This window comes from Phyllobates terribilis, unplaced genomic scaffold, assembly GCF_046119375.1.
Source record: "Phyllobates terribilis strain yellow unplaced genomic scaffold, ASM4611937v1 Scaffold_5__5_contigs__length_657084704, whole genome shotgun sequence".
NCBI classification, from domain to species: Eukaryota; Metazoa; Chordata; class Amphibia; order Anura; family Dendrobatidae; genus Phyllobates; species Phyllobates terribilis.
In genome coordinates, this window is record NW_027362765.1 from 597,988,899 (window position 1) to 598,011,887 (window position 22,989).

At 46.0% G+C, this 22,989-nt stretch overlaps 1 protein-coding gene across 1 annotated transcript in view; it reads left to right on the forward strand.

Moving 5' to 3' along the window:
• The window catches only part of ZCCHC24 (zinc finger CCHC-type containing 24), a 212,165-nt gene that overhangs the window by 148,961 nt on the left and 40,215 nt on the right, over window positions 1-22,989 (forward strand). The window contains exon 3 of the mRNA XM_073686015.1: window positions 2,330-2,494. Within this exon, the coding sequence (XP_073542116.1) occupies window positions 2,330-2,494 (165 nt within the window). The remainder of the gene's footprint in view (window positions 1-2,329; window positions 2,495-22,989) is intronic.

Here is a 22,989-nt window from a genome sequence, read left to right on the forward strand (position 1 = left end):
GATCACATTTGCAACATCTTTTCATTATGTAGATAAAAGTTTGCTTGTTTTTTAAAGCACCACTTCAGCTTTTTTTTTTTCATTTAAATGCTGGAGTGGTGCCACTAATCCATGTTCCCTGCCCCTAGTATTATATTTACTTCAGCTCTTCCGTGCGCTGCTCCAATCCCTCATCTTGTGCTGCAACTTCTGACTGACCGGAAGTCAGAGGTAACGGTCACAAACGCTCAGTGTAAGTTTATGAGATCCTCGTTCTGGCCTCGTTCTGCCTCTCATAGACTTACATTGAGAAGTGATCTTTGGCTCGCCCAGCAAACTCTGGAATGATCAAGCAGGTCGATAACTGCTGGGATCGTCCGGAGGAGCACGAATAGCAGATGAAGACGGCGGCTGGTAAGTATAATACTAGGGGCAGGGACAGGGCCGGCAACAGCACCCGGCGCACCCGGGCAAGCCTGCTCAGGGCCTCGGCAGCCGGATACTTACCTCTCCTCGTGCCTCCGCAGATCCGTTGTCTTCCTGCTGTGCGCTCCCTGTGACGTCTCAGGTCAGAGGGTGCAGTGACGTCTTTCAACCACGCCCTCCCCTGAGCCATCACAGGCAGCGCAGAGCGGGACAACGCCGGCGATGCTGGAATCCGGACGTGAGCAGCAGCAGCAGATGAGGAGGAGTGAGATGAGTATTTGATTTTTATTTTTTTCATGTATGGAGGCATGGGGCATTATATGGGGGGGTTACATCCTGCATGGGGCATTATATGGGGGGGTGACATCCTGCATGGGGCATTATATGGGGGGCGGTGACATCCTGCATGGGGCATTATATGGGTTGGTGACATCCTGCATGGGGCACTATAAAGAGAGGGGGGTGATATCCTGCATGGGGCATTTTAAAGAGAGGGGGATGATATCCTGCATGGGGCATTATAAAGAGGGGGGGTGACATCCTGCATGGGGAAGTCTATGGTGGGGGAAAGGGACATCCTGCATGGGGCATTATATGTGGGGGAAAGGGACATCCTGCATGGGGCATTATATGGGGGGGAGAGGTGACATCCTGCATGGGGCATTATATGGGGGGGGAGGGACATCCTGCATGGGGCATTATAAGGGGGGAGGGACATCCTGCATGGGGCATTATATAGGGGGGAAAGGGACATTCTGCATATGGCTTTATATGGGGGGAACAAGTGACATCCTGCATGGGGCATTATATGGGGAGACAAGTGACATCCTGCATGGGGCATTATATTGGGGGGAGAAGTGATATCCTGCATGGGGCATTATATGGGGGGGGGGAGTGACATCCTGCATGGGGCATTATAAGGGGGGGATCAGCCTGCATGGGACATTATAAGGGGGGAACAGCCTGCATAGGGCATTATGTGGAGCATAATATGGGGGCCAGTATTCTGTATGGAGCGTTATATGGGGGCCAGTATTCTATATGTAGCGTTATATGGGGACCAGTATCCTGTACGGAGCGTTATATGTGGACCAGTATCCTGTATGGAGCGTTATAAGGGGACCAGTATCCTGTACAGAGCGTTATATGGGGCCAGTATCCTGTGCGGACCGTTATATGGGGGCCTGTATTCTATATGGAGCTTTATATGGGGGCCAGTATTCCGTATGGAGCATTTTATGGGGGCCAGTATTCCGTATGGAGCATTTTATGGGGGCCAGTATTCTGTATGGAGCATTTTATGGGGGCCAGTGTACTGTGTGGAGCGATTCGCCGGTTTCTGAGCTATTGTAGAATTTACAATAGATATCACTCATGTAATGTAAGAAGTGAAATCTTCGGCATTGTACTATATATATATTTCTCTGCAGTATCTGTGCATCATGAATCGTGGTATGTGTTAAAGAGGCCCACTGAGACTCTTTCGCCCGGGGCCCAGAAAAACTTGGAGCCAGCCCTAGGCAGGGAACTTAGATTAGTGACAACAATCCAGTGGTAAAGTCAAGACAGAAACACTACAGTGGTGCTGTAAGATAGTTATATTTTTTTATGTAACATTAGGTTAATGTAATTAACGCTCTTTAATAATGCTTATAAGTTCTACAGAAATGTCATCATCTGTTCAGTTTTTTTTTGAGAAAGATTTCAGCTTGAAGCTACAGGTACAATCTATGTCTACGCTTTTAGTGTCAGACATTTGGCATAGATATTTGGTTTGAATTTTAACACTGAGCACCATGGGGGATTTATCATCCCCTCTACCACAGTTTTCTACGTCCAAGTGTCACAAAATTTGTTGCAAGTGGTATTTGGTAAATGCTTGCACTCTAAATAATGACATTTTTGTTTTAACTTACTTTGCCAGGCTCGTCCTAAAGGTGAAGGCCTAACCCCATATCAAGGAAAGAAAAGATGCTTTGGAGAATATAAATGTCCGAAATGCAAAAGAAAATGGATGAGTGGGAACTCCTGGGCTAATATGGGTCAAGAGTGTATAAAGTGCCACATCAATGTCTACCCTCACAAGCAGGTTGGTCATAAGGTTATAGATTATTCGTGAGTGTTTCTTCTCTTTATATTGCTCTGTCAATCAAGATTTAGTCCAAAAATTAAGAAGGTGTCTATTAGGATGTGATCACACCAAATGCTTCTAACATACACACCACATGGGTATATCGGAAGAATACATATACAACCCTTCTGTGAAGTTTTATTCCACTTTTTCACTTTCTCAAATTAGGAGACAGTTTAGGACTCAGTATTTACTTATCCATGTCTCCCAAAAGACCTGTCTTATCTCTATAGCTTTTTTGGATTGTGGTAAACTTTGCTAATAATACAATAGAAGGAGATGTAGTTAACGTGTACCATCGTTGGTCCTTCTCTACCACAGAACCCTGGTTGTTTATTACAGGATTCTGATAATTACATCATCACTTAAAAATGTAAGTGCTAGAAAAAGTAACCCAATGTAAGGATAGACATGACAGCTGGTTTCCATTTCCAGTCTTGAATGTTCAAATCCTCTGGTGGTGACTAATTAAAAGGAAAACATTTCTGAGTGAACTTTCAATCCCAAATTGACTAGTAATCCAAGCTTTGTTTTGCTCTGCAGAAAAAAAAATATGACCAAGATTATAGAATTCAATTTGTACAGTAAACAATGCTATAATTTAACAGAGATCATAACAATGTGTACTTCCTATTACTACATACATGGCATATGAGTAGGATACAGAATTTGAGAAATACAAAATAGAAGTTCTCTGCTTACAGTTGAATGTTTGCCTCCGTTAAATAAAAACCCTTATACTCCTCTCCCTTGCCGGTGCCCTTCCAGCGGTGTCGGCTCTCGTGAGGTTGTTATGTCACCTGAGCCCTGCGCCCAATCAGTGCTGGCTTCAGTGTCCCCACCTTCGGATGTACAGTGGTGGCCAAAAGTATTGGCACCCCTGGAATTCTGTCAGATAATACTCAGTTTCTTCCTGAAAATGATTGCAATCACAAATTCTTTGGTATTATTATCTTCATTTAATTTGCTTGCAAGGAAAAAACACAAAAGAGAATGAAGCAAAAATCAAATCATTGATCATTTCACCCAAAACTCCAAAAATGGGCCAGACAAAAGTATTGGCACCCTCAGCCTAATACTTGGTTGCACAACCTTTAGCCAAAATAAGTGCGAACAACCGCTTCCGGTAACCATCAATGAGTTTCTTACAATGCTCTGCTGGAATTGTAGACCATTCTTCCTTGGCAAACTGCTCCAGGTCCCTGATATTTGAAGGGTGCCTTCTCCAAACTGCCATTTTGAGATCTCTCCACAGGTGTTCTATGGGATTCAGGTCTGGACTCATTGCTGGCCACCTTAGAAGTCTCCAGTGCTTTCTCTCAAACCATTTTCTAGTGCTTTTGGAAGTGTGTTTTGGGTCATTGTCCAGCTGGAAGACCCATGACCTCTGAGGGAGACCCAGCTTTCTCACACTGGGCCCTACATTATGCTGCAAAATTTGTTGGTAGTCTTCAGACTTCATAATGCCATGCACACGGTCAAGCAGTCCAGTGCCAGAGGCAGCAAAGCAACCCCAAAACATCAGGGAACCTCCGCCATGTTTGACTGTAGGGACCGTGTTCTTTTCTTTGAATGCCTCTTTTTTTTTTCCTGTACACTCTATGTTGATGCTTTTTGCCAAAAAGCTCTACTTTTGTCTCATCTGACCAGAGAACATTCTTCCAAAACGTTTTAGGCTTTCTCAGGTAAGTTTTGGAAAACTCCAGCCTGGCTTTTTTATGTCTCGGGGTAAGAAGTGGGGTCTTCCTGGGTGTCCTACCATACAGTCCCTTTTCATTCAGACACCGACTGACAGTACGGGTTGACATTGTCGTACCCTCGGACTGCAGGGCAGCTTGAACTTGTTTGGATGTTAGTCGAGGTTCTTTATCCACCATCCGCACAATCTTGCGTTGAAATCTCTCGTCAATTTTTCTTTTCCGTCCACATCTAGGGAGGTTAGCCACAGTGCCATGGGCTTTAAACTTCTTGATGACACTGCACACGGAAGACACCGGAACATTCAGGTCTTTGGAGATGGACTTGTAGCCTTGAGATTGCTCATGCTTCCTCACAATTTGGTTTCTCAAGTCCTCAGACAGTTCTTTGGTCTTCTTTCTTTTCTCCATGCTCAATGTGGTACACACAAGGACACAGGACAGAGGTTGAGTCAACTTTAATCCATGTTAACTGGCTGCAAGTGTGATTTAGTTATTGCCAACACCTGTTAGGTGCCACAGGAAAGTTACAGGTGCTGTTAATTACACGAATTAGAAAAGCATCACATGATTTTTCAAAGGGTGCCAATACTTTTGTTCACCCCTTTTTTTAGGTTTGGTGTGGAATTGTATCCAATTTGGCTTTAGGACAATTCTTTTTGTGTTTTTTCATTGAAGACAAATTAAATGAAGATAATAATACCAAAGAATTTGTGATTGCAATCATTTTCAGGAAGAAACTGAGTATTATCTGACAGAATTGCAGGGGTGCCAATACTTTTGGCCACCACTGTATAAGTAATCAGGATGAAGTGAGCGGCCAGCCGCCACTTTAAGTGAGTATAAGTGTTTTTATTTTAACGAGGGCAAACATTCAGAATGAAAATGGGTCGTTCTAGTAGTGGACAACACTTTTACTATATGAACCATAAATTCAGTGGATAAAATTTTTTCAGAATTATGTGATGGATATACAACCCCTGGCAAAAATTATGGAATTACCGGGCTCCAAGGATGTTCATTCAGTTGTTTAATGTTGTTGAAAAAAAGCAGATCACAGATATGGCACAAAACTAAAGTAATTTCAAATGGCAACTTTAGGGCTTTAAGAAACACTAAAAGAAATCAAGATTAAAAAATTGGTACTCAGTAAGGGTAATTTTTTTCAGACCTAGCAGAGGGAAAAAATTATGGAATCACTCAATTCTGAGGAAAAAATTATGGAATCATGAAAAACAAACACACAAAAGAACACTCCAATACATCACTAGTATTTTATTGCACCACCTCTGGCTTTAATAACAGCTTGCAGTCTCTGAGGCATGGACTTAATGAGTGACAAACAATACTCTTCATCAATCTGGCTCCAACTTTCTCTTGATTGCTGTTGCCAGATCAGCTTTGCAGGTTGGAGCCTGGTCATGGACCATTTTGTTCAACTTCCACGAAAGATTTTCAATTGGATTGAGAACCGGACTATTTGCAGGCCATGACATTGACCTTATGTGTCTTCTTTCAAGAAATGTTTTCACAGTTTTTGCTCTATGGCAGGATGCATTATCATCCTGAAAAATTATGTCATCATCCCCAAACATCCTTTCAATTGATGGGATAAGAAAACTGTCCAAAATATCAATGTAAACTTGGGCATTTATTGAAGATGTAATGACAGCCATCTCCCCAGTGCCTTTACCTGACATGCAGCCCCATATTATCAATGACTGTGGAAATTTGCATGTTCTCTTCATGCAGTCATCTTTATAAATCTCATTGGAACGGCACCAAACAAAAGTTCCAGCATCATCACCTTGCCCAATGCAGATTCGCGATTCATCACTGAATATGACTTTCATCCAGTCATCCACAGTCCACAATTGCTTTTCCTTAGCCCATGGTAACCTTGTTTTTTTTCTGTTTAGGTGTTAATCGTGGCTTATGTTTAGCTTTTCTGTATGTAAATCCCATTTCCTTTAGGCAGTTTCTTACAGTTCGGTCACAGACATTGACTCATTTGTTTTGTTGTGCATTTCCTGTTTTGGAGACATATTGCTTTAAGTTTCCGGTCTTGACGCTTTGATGTCTTCCTTGGTCTACCAGTATGTTTGCCTTTAACAACCTTCCTATGTTGTTTTTATTTGGTCCAGATTTTAGACACAGCTGACTGTGAACAACCAACATCTTTTGCAACCTTGCGTGATGATTTACCTTCTTTTAAGAGTTTGATAATCCTCTCCTTTGTTTCAATTGACATCTCTCGTGTTGGAGCCATGATTCATGTCAGTCCACTTGGTGCAACAGCTCTCCAAGGTGTGATCACTCCTTTTTAGATGCAGACTAATGAGCAGTTCTAATTTGATGCAGGTGTTAGTTTTGGAAATGAAAATTTACAGGGTGATTCCATCATTTTTTCCTCAGAATTGAGTGATTCCATAATTTTTTCCCTCTGCTTGGTCTGAAAAAAATTACCCTTACTGAGTACCACATTTTTAATCTTGATTTCTTTTAGTGTTTCTTAAAGCCCTAAAGTTGCCATTTGAAATGACTTTAGTTTTGTGCCATGTCTGTGATCTGCTTTTTTTCAACAACATTAAATAACTGAATGAACATTCTCCGAGCTCGGTGATTCCATAATTTTTGCCAGGGGTTGTATAAGTGCATATAGTCCTGATTACGCTACTCTGGCTATAATGAGACTTGCTTACTATTAAAAAGATTCCTATTGACTATTTGCAAACAAAGATTTTTGGAACAATGAGTATATTGGAAAAAGTTGATAATATTTCATAATACATGTATTTGGTAAAACATACTACTCATTGAAATACATTAGAATAAGAATTTTATTTTATTTTTCCACTGTGATCTTTTCTACCAGACCAGGGAGACATACAAACATCACCAATGGTAAATTCTTTAAACTGAATTTTGAACATATGCTAAATAACCTAGTAAAACATGAAAGCAAGACATACAACCGCAAGTCAGTAAGGAAGCATAAGCGTTTGCTGCAGCATTGCATTAAAATGCAATAACAGGCAATCAAAAAATCGCATCTACCACAAAATGGTATCAATAAAAATGTCCGCTCAGCATGCAAAAAATAAGCCCTCACCCAGCCCCAGATCACAAAAAATTAAGATGCTACAGGTCTCTGAAAATGGCTTTTTTATTTTTTTGCAAACTTTAGATTTATACATGTTTCGTATCTGCGAACTCATAATGACATGGAAAATCATAATGTCAGGTCAGTTTTAGCGTTTAGTGAATATGGTAAAAAAAAAAAACAATTGTGGAATTGCACTTTTTTTTGCACTTTCACCTCACTTGGAATTTTTTTCCCGTTTTCCAGTACAGGATATGGTAAAACCAATAGTATTGTTCAATAGTAAATCTTGTCCTGTAAAAAATAAGCCCTCACATGGCCATATTGATGGAAAAATAAAAAAGTCATGTCTCTGGGAAGAAGGGGAGCAAAAAACAAAAACTTAAAAAACCCAAGATGGTAAAGGGGTTAAGGGATACAAATCTAAAATAATAAGCATAATTAAGTATGTTATTGTTAATATTATTTCTAAAGGGCTTATTGTAACATGCATTCTTACCTGTAGCAGCTAATGCAAACCAGCTTTTTATGAAGTGTTTAAATCATACTGCTCCGGTTATTCAGTCTTAAATATATTTAATAGGTATAGATGTAGCATAATATGATATCCCCATAGCTTTACAAACACAGTATGACGCTCCGACACACATCATGGTGTCCCCACAGCCCCTCACACACTGTTGGATGTTCCTACAGTCCCCTCACATAATATGTTGTCCCATTAGCTCCCCTCACACAGTATGATGATACCATAGTTCTTACACGGTATGGTCATTCCAGTCTCTATACTGTATGGTGTGGTAGATCGGCTCACTTGGTTGCACATAGAGGTAGACACAGGAACACTGTCTGTTTAAATCTTCTGTGGTTTATTAAGAGCACTGCATAAACCACAGCAATGTTAGCAAAACAAACACGGCCTTCCTGGCCTAACAGGAAAAACAAAACTTAACATATGGCACAGTCCTTATTGCTACGAGTAACCGCCCGCTTCAGGAACAAACAAACCAAGGTTTAGCTTTCCTTCACATGACAAAACAGCTCCAGAGCTAGTGCCTCCAGACCCACCCCACACCAAATGCTATAAAAGGCTGGGAATTTATTCTCTGACCTCTACCTCTTCCCTCTCTACAGGTGTTTAACCACCCTAGCACTAAACATGGCTGATTAACCCCTCATCACTTTGTGTGCTGGAACATTTTTCCTATGTTTATATTAGTGGAGCTATCAATCTCAGTGCTACATATTTCCCCTCCAGTACTTTGCCAGTGACTTTGTCACAATTGTCATCACAGTCCCCATACTGTATGGTCACCACAGCACCGCACAAAGTACAATGGTCCCACATACACAGTATGATGACCCCACACATAAGTATGATGTCCCCACAGCCCTCACACACTATTATGTTCCCACACAAGTGAGATGTTCACATTGCCCTTCACACACACAGTATTATGGTCTCCTCACCAGGGCTGTGGAGTCGGTAAGCCGAACCTCCGACTCCACAATTTCCATGACACCGTCTCCGACTCCCTCATACATGGCTCATGTTTAAGTGATACATTTACAGTAGCACAGATTAATCTCCGCTAAAAGTCTAGACCCTTAGAGAAGGAATAAGACAGACATTTATAGGACATTTCATAACTTCCCCAAATTCTTATGAAAAAAATATTCCCCACAAACTGCATTGAGCTACTGTACCCAATTTATTATATATTTTAGGAGTTTGATTCTGTCCATTTTATACCGACTCCAACTCCACCAAACCAGACACCGACTGCGACTCCACAGCTCTGCTCCTCACACACAAGTATGATGTTGCCACAGCTCCTTACTCAGTACGATGTCCTAACACGCAAGCTGGAGGCTTCCTGTTCCATCACTGTGAATTCAGTAACTCCACTATATCCTTTGGCTGCCCCAATCTGTGGGCCAGACCAGAGCAGCAAAAGGGCTGAATATGGGCCTCACTTTGCCTAGGTCTGAGCTGGTTTCCACAAGACATTGTGTCCATGGTTTCCAAAAAGAATTTCAAATTTTGATTCATCCGTAGGACAGTTTTCCAATTTGCATTTGCTTCAGTTCATATCAAATGAGCTTTAGCCCAGAGAAGACAGCAGTGTTTCTAGATTGTATTGATATATGGCTTCTTCTTTATATGATAGAGCTTTAACTTGCATTTCTGGATTGCACGGCTGACTGTGTTCACAGACAATGATTTGAGGAAGTATTCCTGAGCCCATGCAGTGATTTGCATGACTGAATCAGGCCTGTTTTTATTGCAATGTCGCCTGAGGGCCCATAGATCATGAGCATCCAATATCAATCTTCAGCCTTGTCCTTGATGCATATGTATTTCTCCAGAATCTCTTTACATGATGATATGCATTGTAAATGGTGGATATTCAAAATCTGAGCAATTCACAATATTTAGATGCAGTTTGTTCAGATTGGTGAACCTCTGACCATCTTTGCTTCTCAAAGACTCCCTCTCTAACATGTTCTTTTTATACAGTCATGTGATTTAGCTATTTATTATCAGTACCACTTAGGGTGCTTTTACATTGTACTTTTCTGCACGTTCATGGGTCTTTTTGGGGCTTGCATCTGAACCCCCACGCAAAATGGGATTCGGACGTATGCGGAAATGGGGCCATAGACTTTAATGGTACTGGCAGAGCGAACGTGCGCTCTGTCGTGCATCATTTTCGGGACATACTATACTATGTCTGTGAGTCCGCCTCAAGTAGGCATATACGCCCAAAAATGATACACGGCAGAGTGCACGTTCGCTCTACCGGCACCATTATAGGCTATGGACTCATCTGTGCATATGTCCGAATCCCGTTTTGCGGGATTTTAAAAAAAAGTTTTATTCCGCTCTGCAGCCACTATTATATCGTGTGTCCAGCTCAACTTAAAAAATTTGGCGAAAAGTCCTCTTTAATGAATTTGGCTCATCTTTCAGTTTCTGTGTGCCAGAGTCAAATTTACTCCAGACACTGAGCAGGGACTGGTGGAAATTTCTGCCAGAATTTACACACTAGTCTACAACTCACAGCTAAGCTCTGCTGATTTTTCAAAGAGATATCTGAGCTGCCATAAAAAACATTTTTGCGCAACTGCTGCTGAAAAGTTTTACTACATTTGCAATGATTTTATGCCAGTGTTCTGGTGCAAGTTGTTTGATGAATTGGGCCCTGTATGCCCTTCAGAATGGTCCAAAGCTGGCTGTGCACATTAATTGAAAGTGGTAATATTAGACCAGTCATATATCCAACATACTCAGTCCTTCTCTCTCTTGACATCTGCTACTGGGGAGAGTCAGGAAACATTCATACACATGTACAGTACAGACCAAAAGTTTGGACACACCTTCTCATTTAAAGATTTTTCTGTATTTTCATGACTATGAAATTTGTACATTCACACTGAAGGCATCAGAACTATGAATTAACACGTGGAATTATATACTTAACAAAAAAGTGTGAAACAACTGAAAATATGTCTTATATTCTAGGTTCTTCAAAGTAGCCATCTTTTGCTTTGATGACTGCTTTGCACACTCTTGGCATTCTCTTGATGAGCTTCAAGAGGTAGTCACCGGTGTAACGGGTCTGGGAGGCGGAACCTCTGGGCTACTATACAAGGGAGAGGTCCTTGTAAGGGAGCGGGTGGCGACCAGGCAGGCAGTCACAGCAGGTGACCGGGACAGTCTCTGGGTGTACGGGCAGGAGGTCACGGCAAGTGATCAGGGCAGTCTCTGGAAGAACGGGCTGGAGGTCACGGCAAGTGACCGGGGCAGTCTCTGGAAGAACGGGCTGGAGGTCACGGCAAGTGACCGGGGCAGTCTCTAGGTAAAGGGTAGGTACGACCTGTGATGGCTGAACCTCCAGGTAGGCTAGCAAGGCAGATGGAGGATGTGTGCTCCCAGGTGAGCAAGCGAGAGTCTCTGGAATAGCAGGTGGTCACAGCATGTGACGGCGGAGCCTCCAGGTAGGCAAGCAGGCAGGTAGCGGAGAAGCGCTCCCAGGTGAGCGGGCAAGAGTCTCTGGAATAGCTGGTGGTCCCAGCACGTGACAGCGGAACCCCCGGGCAGGCAAGCAGGCAGGTAGCGGAGAAGCGCTCCCAGGTGAGCGGGCGAGAGTCTGGAATAGCTGGTGGTCACAGCACGTGACAGCGGAGCCTCCGGGCAGGCAAGCAGGCAGGTAGCGGAGAAGCGCTCCCAGGTGAGCGGGCAAGCTGGTCCATAGACAGACTGACCGGAGTTGTAAGGCAGACCGTCGGACCTCAGGCAAGCAGGCAGGTAGCTGATGTGCGCTCCCAGGTGAGCGGGCAAGTTGGTCCTTAGACAGACTGACCGGAGTTGTAAGGCAGACCGTCGGACCTCAGGCAGGCAGGCAGGCAGGTAACAGGAAATCAGGCAGGATTAGGACAGCAAGCCGGCAGGAATCTGGCAGGTAACTGGCAACGGGACCTGAGGGCTGAAGCAGAGTAGAACGGTGCAACAACATTGCTCGGGCACCTCCATTTTGGAGGCGGTGCCTTATATATGGTAAAGTCCTCCGGCCATTGGCCGGGGACTCCTTAGGACGGCGCACGCGGCCCCTTTAAGAGGGAGGGCGCGCGCGCGCGCCCTAAGCACAGTGGCCGGGAAGGAGCACGCGCTGCCAGCAGAGCGGGAGAGGGACGCCGGGCACGGAGCAGAGCGGTGAGGGGAACAGCGTCCCTGCCTAGCAGAGGGCAGGGACGCCGGCACTACAGTACCCCCCCCTTTAGGCCCCCCCTTTTTTAGGCCAGATAGAAATTTAGCTAGGATGAGAGGGGCATGGATGTTCTCCCGGGGCTCCCACGTTCTCTCCTCAGGACCAAACCCCTTCCAATCTACCAGAAAAAAGGTCTTTCCTCTTACCCTTTTGGTGGCAAGAATGTTCTCTACCTCAAACTCGTCCTCAGCAGAAACCGGAGCAGGAGGCGTACCTGTAGACTTGGAAAAAGAGTTAAGCACCACGGGTTTGAGGAGAGATACATGGAAGGAGTTAGGGATCCGTAAGTTGGCCGGGAGTTTCAATTTATAGGCCACCGGGTTGATCTGACTGATGACCTCCAGAGGACCGATGAACCGAGGCCCTAACTTGTAAGAAGGTATCTTGAGTCGAACATATTTAGATGAGAGCCAGACTTTATCTCCTGGATGAAATTGTGGAGGATCCAGGCGTTTTTTGTCAGCGTGTCTTTTCATACGCTCGGATGACAGAAGGAGTGCGGACCGGGTACTCTCCCATATGGAGGAAAATTTGCTAACGAGAGATTCCGCAGCCGGGTTGTCCACAGAGGTGGAGACAGGAAAAGGAATCCGAGGATGCTGACCAAAGACTACAAAAAACGGGGATTTGGAGGAGGATTCGCTCTCGTGATTATTATAAGAGAACTCGGCCCATGGTAGGAGATCCACCCAGTCAGAATGGTGGGCATTAACGAAGTGCCGGAGGTAACTGGTCAGGTTCTGATTGATCCGCTCCACTTGACCATTGGACTGTGGGTGGTAAGCGGAAGAGAAGTCCAGGGTGACGTCTAGTAGTTTACAAGTGGCTCTCCAGAAACGTGAGGTGAACTGTACCCCACGATCCGACACGATGTGGAGGGGCAGGCCATGAAGACGGAAGATGTGGCGGATAAAGTCTTTAGCCAGCTCGGGTGCAGACGGAAGGCCTGGCAGGGGAATAAAGTGAGCCATCTTGGAAAAGCGGTCAGCGACCACCCAAATGACCGTACAACCGGCAGAGACGGGGAGATCAGTTATAAAGTCCATTGCTATATGCTGCCAGGGGGCAGCAGGTACAGGAAGCGGAAGGAGGCGTCCGGCTGGCAGATGTCTCGGGACTTTGTTGCGGGCGCAGGACACACAGGCAGAAACAAAGTCTATTATGTCCTTGTGCAGGGTAGGCCACCAATAGTGCCGGGCAATAAGCTGGAGGGTCTTTTTCTGACCGGCGTGGCCAGCTAGTTTAGACGAATGGCCCCAGTGTAGGATCTTCTCCCGATCAGGTACTGAAACAAACGTCTTACCGGGAGGGAGACGATTTAGACTCACGGGAGCCACCTGCATTACTCTGGCGGGATCGATGATATGTTTAGGTTCTTCCTCGAGATCGGACACCAGAAAGGATCGGGACAAGGCGTCTGCTTTGACGTTTTTGTCAGCCGGGCGAAAATGAAGAACAAAATCAAAGCGAGCAAAAAACAAGGATCACCGGGCTTGGCGCGGGTTAAGTCTCTGGGCATGCTGGAGGTAAGCCAAGTTCTTGTGGTCAGTGTAAATTATTACCGGATGAAGAGCCCCCTCGAGTAGGTAACGTCACTCCTCCAACGCCAGCTTGATGGCCAATAACTCTCGGTCTCCTATGGAATAGTTGCGCTCAGAAGAGGAGAAGAGTTTGGAGAAGAAGCCACAAGTTACCATTCTCCCGGAAGATGATTTTTGAGTAAGTACCGCTCCGGCTCCAGAGGAGGAGGCGTCAACTTCCAGGAAGAACTGCTTGTTGCCGTCCGGGCGATGCAGCACCGGGGCGGAAGAGAAGGCCTGTTTTAGGGAAAGAAAGGCCTCCTCTGCTTCGGGCGGCCACTCTTTGGGATTAGTACCCTTACGGGTGAGCGCGGAAATTGGGGCAGTCCGGGAAGAGAAGTGCGGGATGAAGAGGCGGTAATAGTTGGCGAAGCCCAGGAACCGTTGAATAGCCTTCAACCCCTCTGGTCGGGGCCATTTCTCGATGGCAGACAGTTTCTCAGGATCCATTTGTAGGCCGGTCTGAGAGATAATGTAGCCCAGAAACGGAAGCGAGGTCTGCTCAAAGAGGCACTTCTCATATTTAGCGTAGAGATGGTTCTGCCTGAGCCTGAGCAGGACCTGACGAACATCCCTCCGGTGAGTCTGGAGATCCGGAGAGAAGACCAAGATGTCGTCCAGGTACACCACTACGCAGGAGAAGAGAAGGTCCCGGAAGATGTCATTGACCAACTCTTGAAAGACGGCAGGAGCGTTACAGAGGCCAAAGGGCATTACCAGATATTCATAGTGGCCGTCCCGGGTGTTGAATGCCGTCTTCCATTCATCCCCCTGACGGATACGAACCAGGTTGTACGCCCCACGGAGGTCCAGTTTGGTGAAGATTCTAGCCCCCCTCAGACGATCAGATAACTCCGGAATGAGCGGAAGGGGGTACTTATTCTTCACCGTGATCTGGTTAAGGCCTCTATAGTCTATACAGGGACGGAGAGAGCCGTCCTTGTTTTTGACGAAAAAGAAGCCTGCTCCCGCCGGGGAGGTAGATTTCCGGATGAATCCCCTGGCCAGATTCTCCTCAATATATTCGGACATCGACCGGGTCTCAGCAGCGGATAATGGATAAATACGCCCACGGGGAGGAAAAGTACCAGGTAACAGGTCGATAGGGCAGTCGTATGGCCTATGAGGGGGTAGTGTCTCTGCCTCCTTTTTATTAAAGACATCAGCATAAGACCAATAAGGAATCGGAAGTCCAGGTAGATTAGCTGGGGTAGGAGAAGGACGGACGGGATGAACGGGAACCAGACAGGTCTTATGGCAGCCCTGTCCCCAGCGAAGGACTTCTCCGGTCTGCCAGTCAAGAACGGGTGCATGTTTCTGGAGCCAAGGTAGGCCTAGCAAGAGGGCGTGAGAGAGTCCAGGCAGAACATGGAAGGAGATACTTTCAGAATGCAGCATTCCCACCTGCAGAGTAATGGATTCGGTGATGAGTTGGATGGGGCGTGGTAAGAGCCCCCCATCCACGGCAGCAACAGACAAGGGTACAGCCAGAGGTTTGGTGGGGATGCGGTATTTCTCTACCAGGGACTGTGAAATAAGATTCCCGGCTGCTCCAGAGTCCAGTTGGGCTAGTTCGAAATAACGGTTCTCCCCGTAGACGATTGAAACTGACAACAGCAGGGATGGAGAGGATTTATTCTTGTCTAGGTGGACCTCTCTGAGCGAACCTAGACACAGGCGTTTCCCGACCTCTCCGGGCAGGCACGGATCCGGTGCTCCTTACTGCCACAGTAGAAGCAGGTCCCCTCGGCACGGCGTAAGTCCTGACGGGTCTTGACCATCTTGGTCTGGTCGACCTGCATAGGCTCAGGAGGGTGTACCTGGTTAGAGACAGAAGGAGTGACGGGTTTCTGAAAGGTAGGAGCTAGACGTGGTAACCTCCTCTCACGGGTGACCTCTCTGGCACGCTCCTGGAACCGTAGGTCAATCCAGGTGGCAAGAGTTATTAAGTCATCGAGAGTGGTAGGAATGTCCCGACCGGCAAGTTCATCTTTAATACGGCCGGACAGACCCTCCCAGAAGACGGAAACCAGAGCGTCGTTATCCCAGGCCAGCTCCGAGGCAAGGGTACGGAACCGTATGGCATATTGGCCCACGGTGAGACTTTCCTGACGGAGGCGTAGCAACGATGATGCGGATGAGGTCTTCCGTCCGGGTTCGTCGAAGACTTTCCGGAAAGCCGTGAGAAAAGCAGGCAAGTTGGACACCAGGGGGTCTCCTCTCTCCCATAGAGGATTTAGCCAGGCCAGGGCCTCCCCGGTGAGATGGGACATGATGAATGCAATTTTGGCTCAGTCGGAGTTAAACTGGTGGGACAATAGTTCAAAGTGCAGGGTGCACTGGTTTATGAAGCCCCTAGCTTGAGCGGGGTCGCCTCCGAAGCGTGGAGGTGTAGAAAGCCGGGGTCCGGGGCAGGATGCCATGGTATTGGTGGGCAGCGGCGCTGCCGGGCTGCGAGTCATGACACTAGCGGTGGTTGCTGGTGGAGCAGTCAGAGTGTCCAGGAAAGAGTTGACATTCCGCAGATGACTCAGGATGGACTCCTGTTGGGACCTCTGACGGGACAGTTCATGACGTAGGTCCGAAAGCGAGAGAGCTTGGGTGCCACCGGGTTCCATGGCCCGAGCAAACTGTAACGGGTCTGGGAGGCGGAACCTCTGGGCTACTATACAAGGGAGCGGTCCTTGTAAGGGAGCGGGTGGCGACCAGGCAGGCAGTCACAGCAGGTGACCGGGACAGTCTCTGGGTGTACGGGCAGGAGGTCACGGCAAGTGATCAGGGCAGTCTCTGGAAGAACGGGCTGGAGGTCACGGCAAGTGACCGGGGCAGTCTCTGGAAGAACGGGCTGGAGGTCACGGCAAGTGACCGGGGCAGTCTCTAGGTAAAGGGTAGGTACGACCTGTGATGGCTGAACCTCCAGGTAGGCTAGCAAGGCAGATGGAGGATGTGTGCTCCCAGGTGAGCAAGCGAGAGTCTCTGGAATAGCAGGTGGTCACAGCACGTGACGGCGGAGCCTCCAGGTAGGCAAGCAGTCAGGTAGCGGAGAAGCGCTCCCAGGTGAGCGGGCAAGAGTCTCTGGAATAGCTGGTGTCCCAGCACGTGACAGCGGAACCCCCGGGCAGGCAGGTAGCGGAGAAGCGCTCCCAGGTGAGCGGGCGAGAGTCTGGAATAGCTGGTGGTCACAGCACGTGACAGCGGAGCCTCCGGGCAGGCAAGCAGGCAGGTAGCGGAGAAGCGCTCCCAGGTGAGCGGGCAAGAGTCTGGAATAGCTGGTGGTCACAGCACGTGACAGCGGAGCCTCCGGGCAGGCAAGCAGGCAGGTAGCGGAGAAGCGCTCCCAGGTGAGCGGGCAAGCTGGTCCATAGACAGACTGACCGGAGTTGTAAGGCAGACCGTCGGACCTCAGGCAAGCAGGCAGGTAGCTGATGTGCGCTCCCAGGTGAGCGGGCAAGTTGGTCCTTAGACAGACTGACCGGAGTTGTAAGGCAGACCGTCGGACCTCAGGCAGGCAGGCAGGTAACAGGAAATCAGGCAGGATTAGGACAGCAAGCTGGCAGGAATCTGGCAGGCAACTGGCAGGTAACTGGCAACGGGACCTGAGGGCTGAAGCAGAGTAGAACGGTGCAACAACATTACTCGGGCACCTCCATTTTGGAGGAGGTGCCTTATATATGGTAAAGTCCTCCGGCCATTGGCCGGGGACTCCTTAGGACGGCGCGCGCGGCCCCTTTAAGAGGGAGGGAGGGGCGCGCGCGCGCCCTAAGCACAGTGGCCGGGAAGGAGCGCGCGCTGCCAGCAGAGCGGGAGAGGGACGCCGGGCACGGAGCAGAGCGGTGAGGGGAACAGCGTCCCTGCCTAGCAGAGGGCAGGGACGCCGGCACTACAACCGGAAATGGTCTTCCAACAATCTTGAAGGAGTTCCCAGAGATGCTTAGCACTTGTTGGCCCTTTTGTCTTCACTCTGCGGTCCAGCTCACCCCAAACCATCTCGATTGGGTTCAGGTCTGGTGACTGTGGAGGCCAGGTCATCTGACGTAGCACCCCATCACTCTCCTTCTTGGTCAAATAGCCCTTACACAGCCTGGAGGTGTGTTTGGGGTCATTGTCCTGTTGAAAAATAAATGATGGTCCAACTAAACGCAAACCGGATGGAATAGCATGCCGCTGCAAGATGCTGTGGTAGCCATGCTGGTTCAGTATGCCTTCAGTTTTGAATAAATCCCCAACAGTGTCACTAGCAAAGCACCCCCACACCATCACACCTCCTCCTCCATGCTTCACGGTCGGAACCAGGCATGTAGAGTCCATCCGTTCACCTTTTCTGCGTCACACAAAGACACGGTGGTTGGAACCAAAGAACTCAAATTTGGACTCATCAGACCAAAGCATAGATTTCCACTGGTCTAATGTCCATTCCTTGTGTTCTTTAGCCCAAACAGGGCTTGTTGCCTGTCCTTAGCAGTGGTTTCCTATCAGCTATTTTACCATGAAGGCCTGCTGCACAAAGTCTCCTCTTAACAGTTGTTGTAGAGATGTGTCTGCTGCTAGAACTCTGTGTGGCATTGACCTGGTCTCTTATCTGAGCTGGTGTTAACCTGCGATTTCTGAGGCTGGTGACTCAGATAAACTTATCCTCAGAAGCAGAGTTGACTCTTGGTCTTCCTTTCCTGGGGCGGTCCTCATGTGAGACAGTTTCTTTGTAGCACTTGGGGACACTTTCAAAGTTTTCCCAATTTTTCACACTGACTGACCTTCATTTCTTAAAGTAATGATGGCCACTCATTTTTCTTTACTTAGAATTTGTATTATGGCAAGAAAAAAGCAGCTAACAGTCTATTCAGTAGGACTATCAGCTGTGTATCCACCAGACTTCTGCACAACACAACTGATGGTCCCAACCCCATTTATAAGGCAAGAAATCCCACTTGTTAAACCAGACAGGGCACACCTGTGAAGTGAAAACCATTTCTGGTGACTACCTCTTGAAGCTCATCAAGAGAATGCCAAGAGTGTGCAAAGCAGTCATAGAATCATAGAATCATAGAATGGTAGAGTTGGAAGGGACCTCCTGGGTCATCTGGTCCAACCCCCTGCTCAAAGCAGGATTCACTAAATCATCTCAGACAGATGTCTGTCCAGCCTCTGTTTGAAGACGTACATTGAAGGGGAACTCACCACCTCTCGTGGCAGCCTGTTCCACTCATTAATCACCCTAACTGTCAAAAAGTTTTTTCTAATATCTAATCTGTGTCTCCTCCCATTTAGTTTTATCCCATTGCTTCTAGTCTTTCCTTGTGCAAATGAGAATAAAGATGATCCTTCTACAATGTGACAGCCCTTGACATATTTGTAGACAGCTATTAAGTCTCCTCTCAGTCTTCTTTTTTGCAAGCTAAACATTCTCAAATCCTGCAACCGTTCCTCATAGGACATGGTTTGCAGACCGGTCACCATTCTGGTCGCTCTTCTCTGAACTTGCTCCAGTTTGTCTATGTCTTTTTTAAAATGTGGTGCCCAAAACTGTACACAGTATTCCAGATGAGGTCTGACCAAAGAGGAGTAAAGACCGATAATGACTTCACGTGATCTAGACTGTATGCTTCTGTTAATACATCCCAGAATTGTAATTGCCCTTTTTGCTGCTGCATCACACTGTTGACTCATGTTCAGTCTATGATCTATTAGTATACCTAAGTCTTTTTCACATGTACTGTTGCTTAGCTCTTTTCCTCCCATTCTGTATATGCTTTTTTCATTTTTATTGCCCAGATGTAGTACTTTGCATTTTTCCCTGTTAAAAACCATTCTGTTGGTTGCTGCCCACTGCTCCAGTTTATTTAGGTCTTTTTGAATCCTCTCTCTCTCTTCTCTAGTATTAGCTATCCCTCCTAGCTTTGTGTCATCAGCAAATTTAATCAGTTTACCCTCAATTCCTTCATCTAAATCATTGATAAAGATGTTGAACAATACAGGTCCCAGGACGGAGCCCTGTGGTACCCCACTTGAGACGTTCATCCAGCTGGATGTGAAGCCATTTACAACCACCCTTTGAGTCCGATCACTAAGCCAGTTATGAATCCACCTAACAGTTGCCTGGTCCATTGCATACTTGGTCATTTTTTCAATAAGGATGGTGTGAGATACTTTGTCAAATGCTTTGCTGAAGTCAAGATATACTATATCTACAGCATTTCCCTGATCCACCCAGTCAGTGATTCTGTCATAGAAGGAAATTAAGTTAGTCTGACATGACTTGTTAGTTACAAACCCATGCTGACTCTGGTTAATCACTTCATTCTTATCCATGTACTTACATACATGTTGTTTAATAATTTGTTCAAAGATCTTTCCTGGTATAGAAGTCAGACTCACCGGCCTATAGTTCCCTGGGTCCACCTTCTTCCCCTTTTTGAAGATAGGAACAACATTTGCTCTTCTCCAGTCTTCTGGGACTTCTCCTGTTCTCCAAGAATTTTCAAAGATTATGGAGAGTGGTTCTATAATTTCTTCTACGATCTCCTTCAGTACTCTGGGGTGTAATTCATCTGAACCTCGAGACTTGAACTCATTTATGTTAGCTAAATATTCCCTCACAATCTTTCTGTTTACAGATAACTTGGATTCCTCTATTCCTTTAAAAGGACAGTGAAGATCAGTTGATGTTACATTTTCTTTCTGAGAGAAAACAGATGCAAAATAGGAATTAAAAAGTTCGGCCTTCTCAACATCCTCTCTTACCATTTCTCCATTTTCATCCTGTAAAAATCCTATAGCATCTTTGACTTTTCTTTTACTTTTGACATACCCCCAAAATCCTTTTTTATTGCTTTTGACATCTCTTGCAAGCCTTAATTCATTGTCAGCTTTAGCTAACCTGATACGTGCCCTACAGGATCTGCAGACTGCATTATAATCTTCTTTAGATATGCCTCCCTCTTTCCATTTAATAAACATTTCTTTCTTTCTTTTTAGCATGTGTTTAAGTTCTGTGTTCATCCGTCCTGGTTTCCTTAAATGCTTCCCATTCTTCCTACTTTTCGGGATTGTTAACGATTGTGCTTTGAGAATCTCATTTTTAAAAATTTCCCATCCTTCCTGGACATTTTTGTCCTTAAGGACATCCAGCCATTGGATCCCTCCTATTCTCTTTCTGAGTCTCTTAAAATCTGCCTTTCTAAAATCTAACCTTGAAGTTTGAGTCTTCACATGTCTTCCTCCTCTAGTTATCCAAAATTCTATAATAGCATGATCGCTGCCTCCTAGGGTCCCAGCCACCTTTACCTCCTCAACCATTTCCTCCCTGTTTATAAGGATTAGATCCAAAGTAGCAGATCCCCTTGTTTTCTCCCCTACCTTTTGGAAGATAAAGTTGTCAGCAAGAGAGGATAAGAATTTGCTTGACCTGTTAGTTTTACTTGAGAGAGATTCCCAACAAATGTCTGGATAGTTGAAATCTCCCATGACCACTACGTCATATTTTTTGGAGAACTTGGTCATTTGATACATAAAGAGTTCATCCATATATTCAGCTTGCCCAGGTGGCCTGTAGTAAATGCCTACAATGGTGTCCTTTCCGTTGTTCTCTCCTTGTATTCTTACCCAAACAGTTTCCGCAGAACTCCCAGTCTCTGAAGCTTCAATCTCTGTGCAGATATACGCTTTTCTAACATACAATGCGACACCTCCTCCTCGTTTATCAAGTCTGTTTCTTGCAAATAAGTTGTATCCTTTTAGCCTTTTATTCCAATCATGTGTATCGTCCCACCAAGTTTCAGTGATTCCAATGACATCATATTTCTTTTCCTGCATTAGTAGTTCCAATTCTCCTTGTTTGTTGCCCATGCTTTGTGCATTTGTATAAAAACATTTTAGTTTGTGATTGGTTTCTCTTCCTCCCATATTATTATTATTTAAATTGTTTTGTCTTTGTTCTTCCTTTCCACTTCCAGTAGCAGAGATCTCAATAGTATTTGTCAGTTGTATGGCTTTTTCTGGCCTTTTGCTTCCCTTCCCACATTGTTCTAGTTTAAAGCTCTCCTGATGAGTGCAGCAAGGCGACTTCCAAATACATGTTTTCCAGTCTTCGTAAGGTGCACCCCTTCTCTAGCAAGTAGTCCATCATATAGGTAATTCATTCCGTGATCCAGAAATCCAAATCCTTGTTGACGGCACCATCGACGTAGCCAGTTGTTCACCTGTAGAATCTTATTCCACCTCATTGTTCCATGGCCATCCACTGGGAGGATGGATGAGAAGACCACCTGCGCTCCCAATTCTTTCACTTTCTTGCCTAAGTCTTCAAAGTCACTGCAGATGGTTTCCAGGTCCTTTCTTGCGGTGTCATTTGTCCCCACATGTATTAGCAGGAATGGGTAGTGATCTGTAGGTCTGAAGAGTCTTGATATCCTGTCAGACACATCTTTAATTTTTGCTCCTGGAAGACAGCACATTTCTCTTGAGGTTATGTCTGGTCTGCAGATAGCGGCCTCTGTTCCTCTTAACAGGGAATCCCCCATGACCACCACTCTCCGTTTTTTCTTCACAACATTCTTGTTTCTCCATCCAGGAGGATTCTGAGGGCTTACAAGGTTATTCATTGCTGGCAAAGTCTTATTTTGCTGTATTTCTTCATGGTTCTCCTGCGTGAGAGCCTGGTACTGGTTCCTGAGCAGTATGGGTGCTGACTGCCTCTCGATCCTCCTGCTTCTGTGGGTCAACTGCTTCCATTCCTCTGTTTCGTCAGGTGCAGTTCGAATTTCTTCTGTTTCTGAATCATGAAGAGATAATTCTGCTCTGTCTAAGAACTCTTCACCTTCCTTAATGATTTTCAAGGTAGTTAACCTCTCTTCTAGATTTCGCAACTTTTCCTCCAACAGGGACACAAGCTTGCATTTCTGGCATGTGAAGTTTGGCTTTTCCACTGGCAAGTCTGTGAACATGTAGCAGGATATGCTGCTCACCAAATGGCTCCTGGACTCTTCCATGTTCTTACTGTTAATGTTCTGAAAACAGTGAAAAAAGCTTAAAAAAAAAGCTTCAAAATGCGCGCGCCAGTAGGCGCGCGGTTTACCGATGTCCTCTTTTCAGCTCCAACAGCCAAAATCCAGTGTTCTTTGAGCTCGCGGAGCCTCTTCACTTACCCCAAAATGCAGTGGGAATATGCAAATTATCTCCTCAGGACTCCTCCCCAGTCAACAAAGCAAAAGGTGGCTACTTTGAAGAACCTAGAATATAAGACTTATTTTCAGTTGTTTCACACTTTTTTGTTAAGTATATAATTCCACATGTGTTAATTCATAGT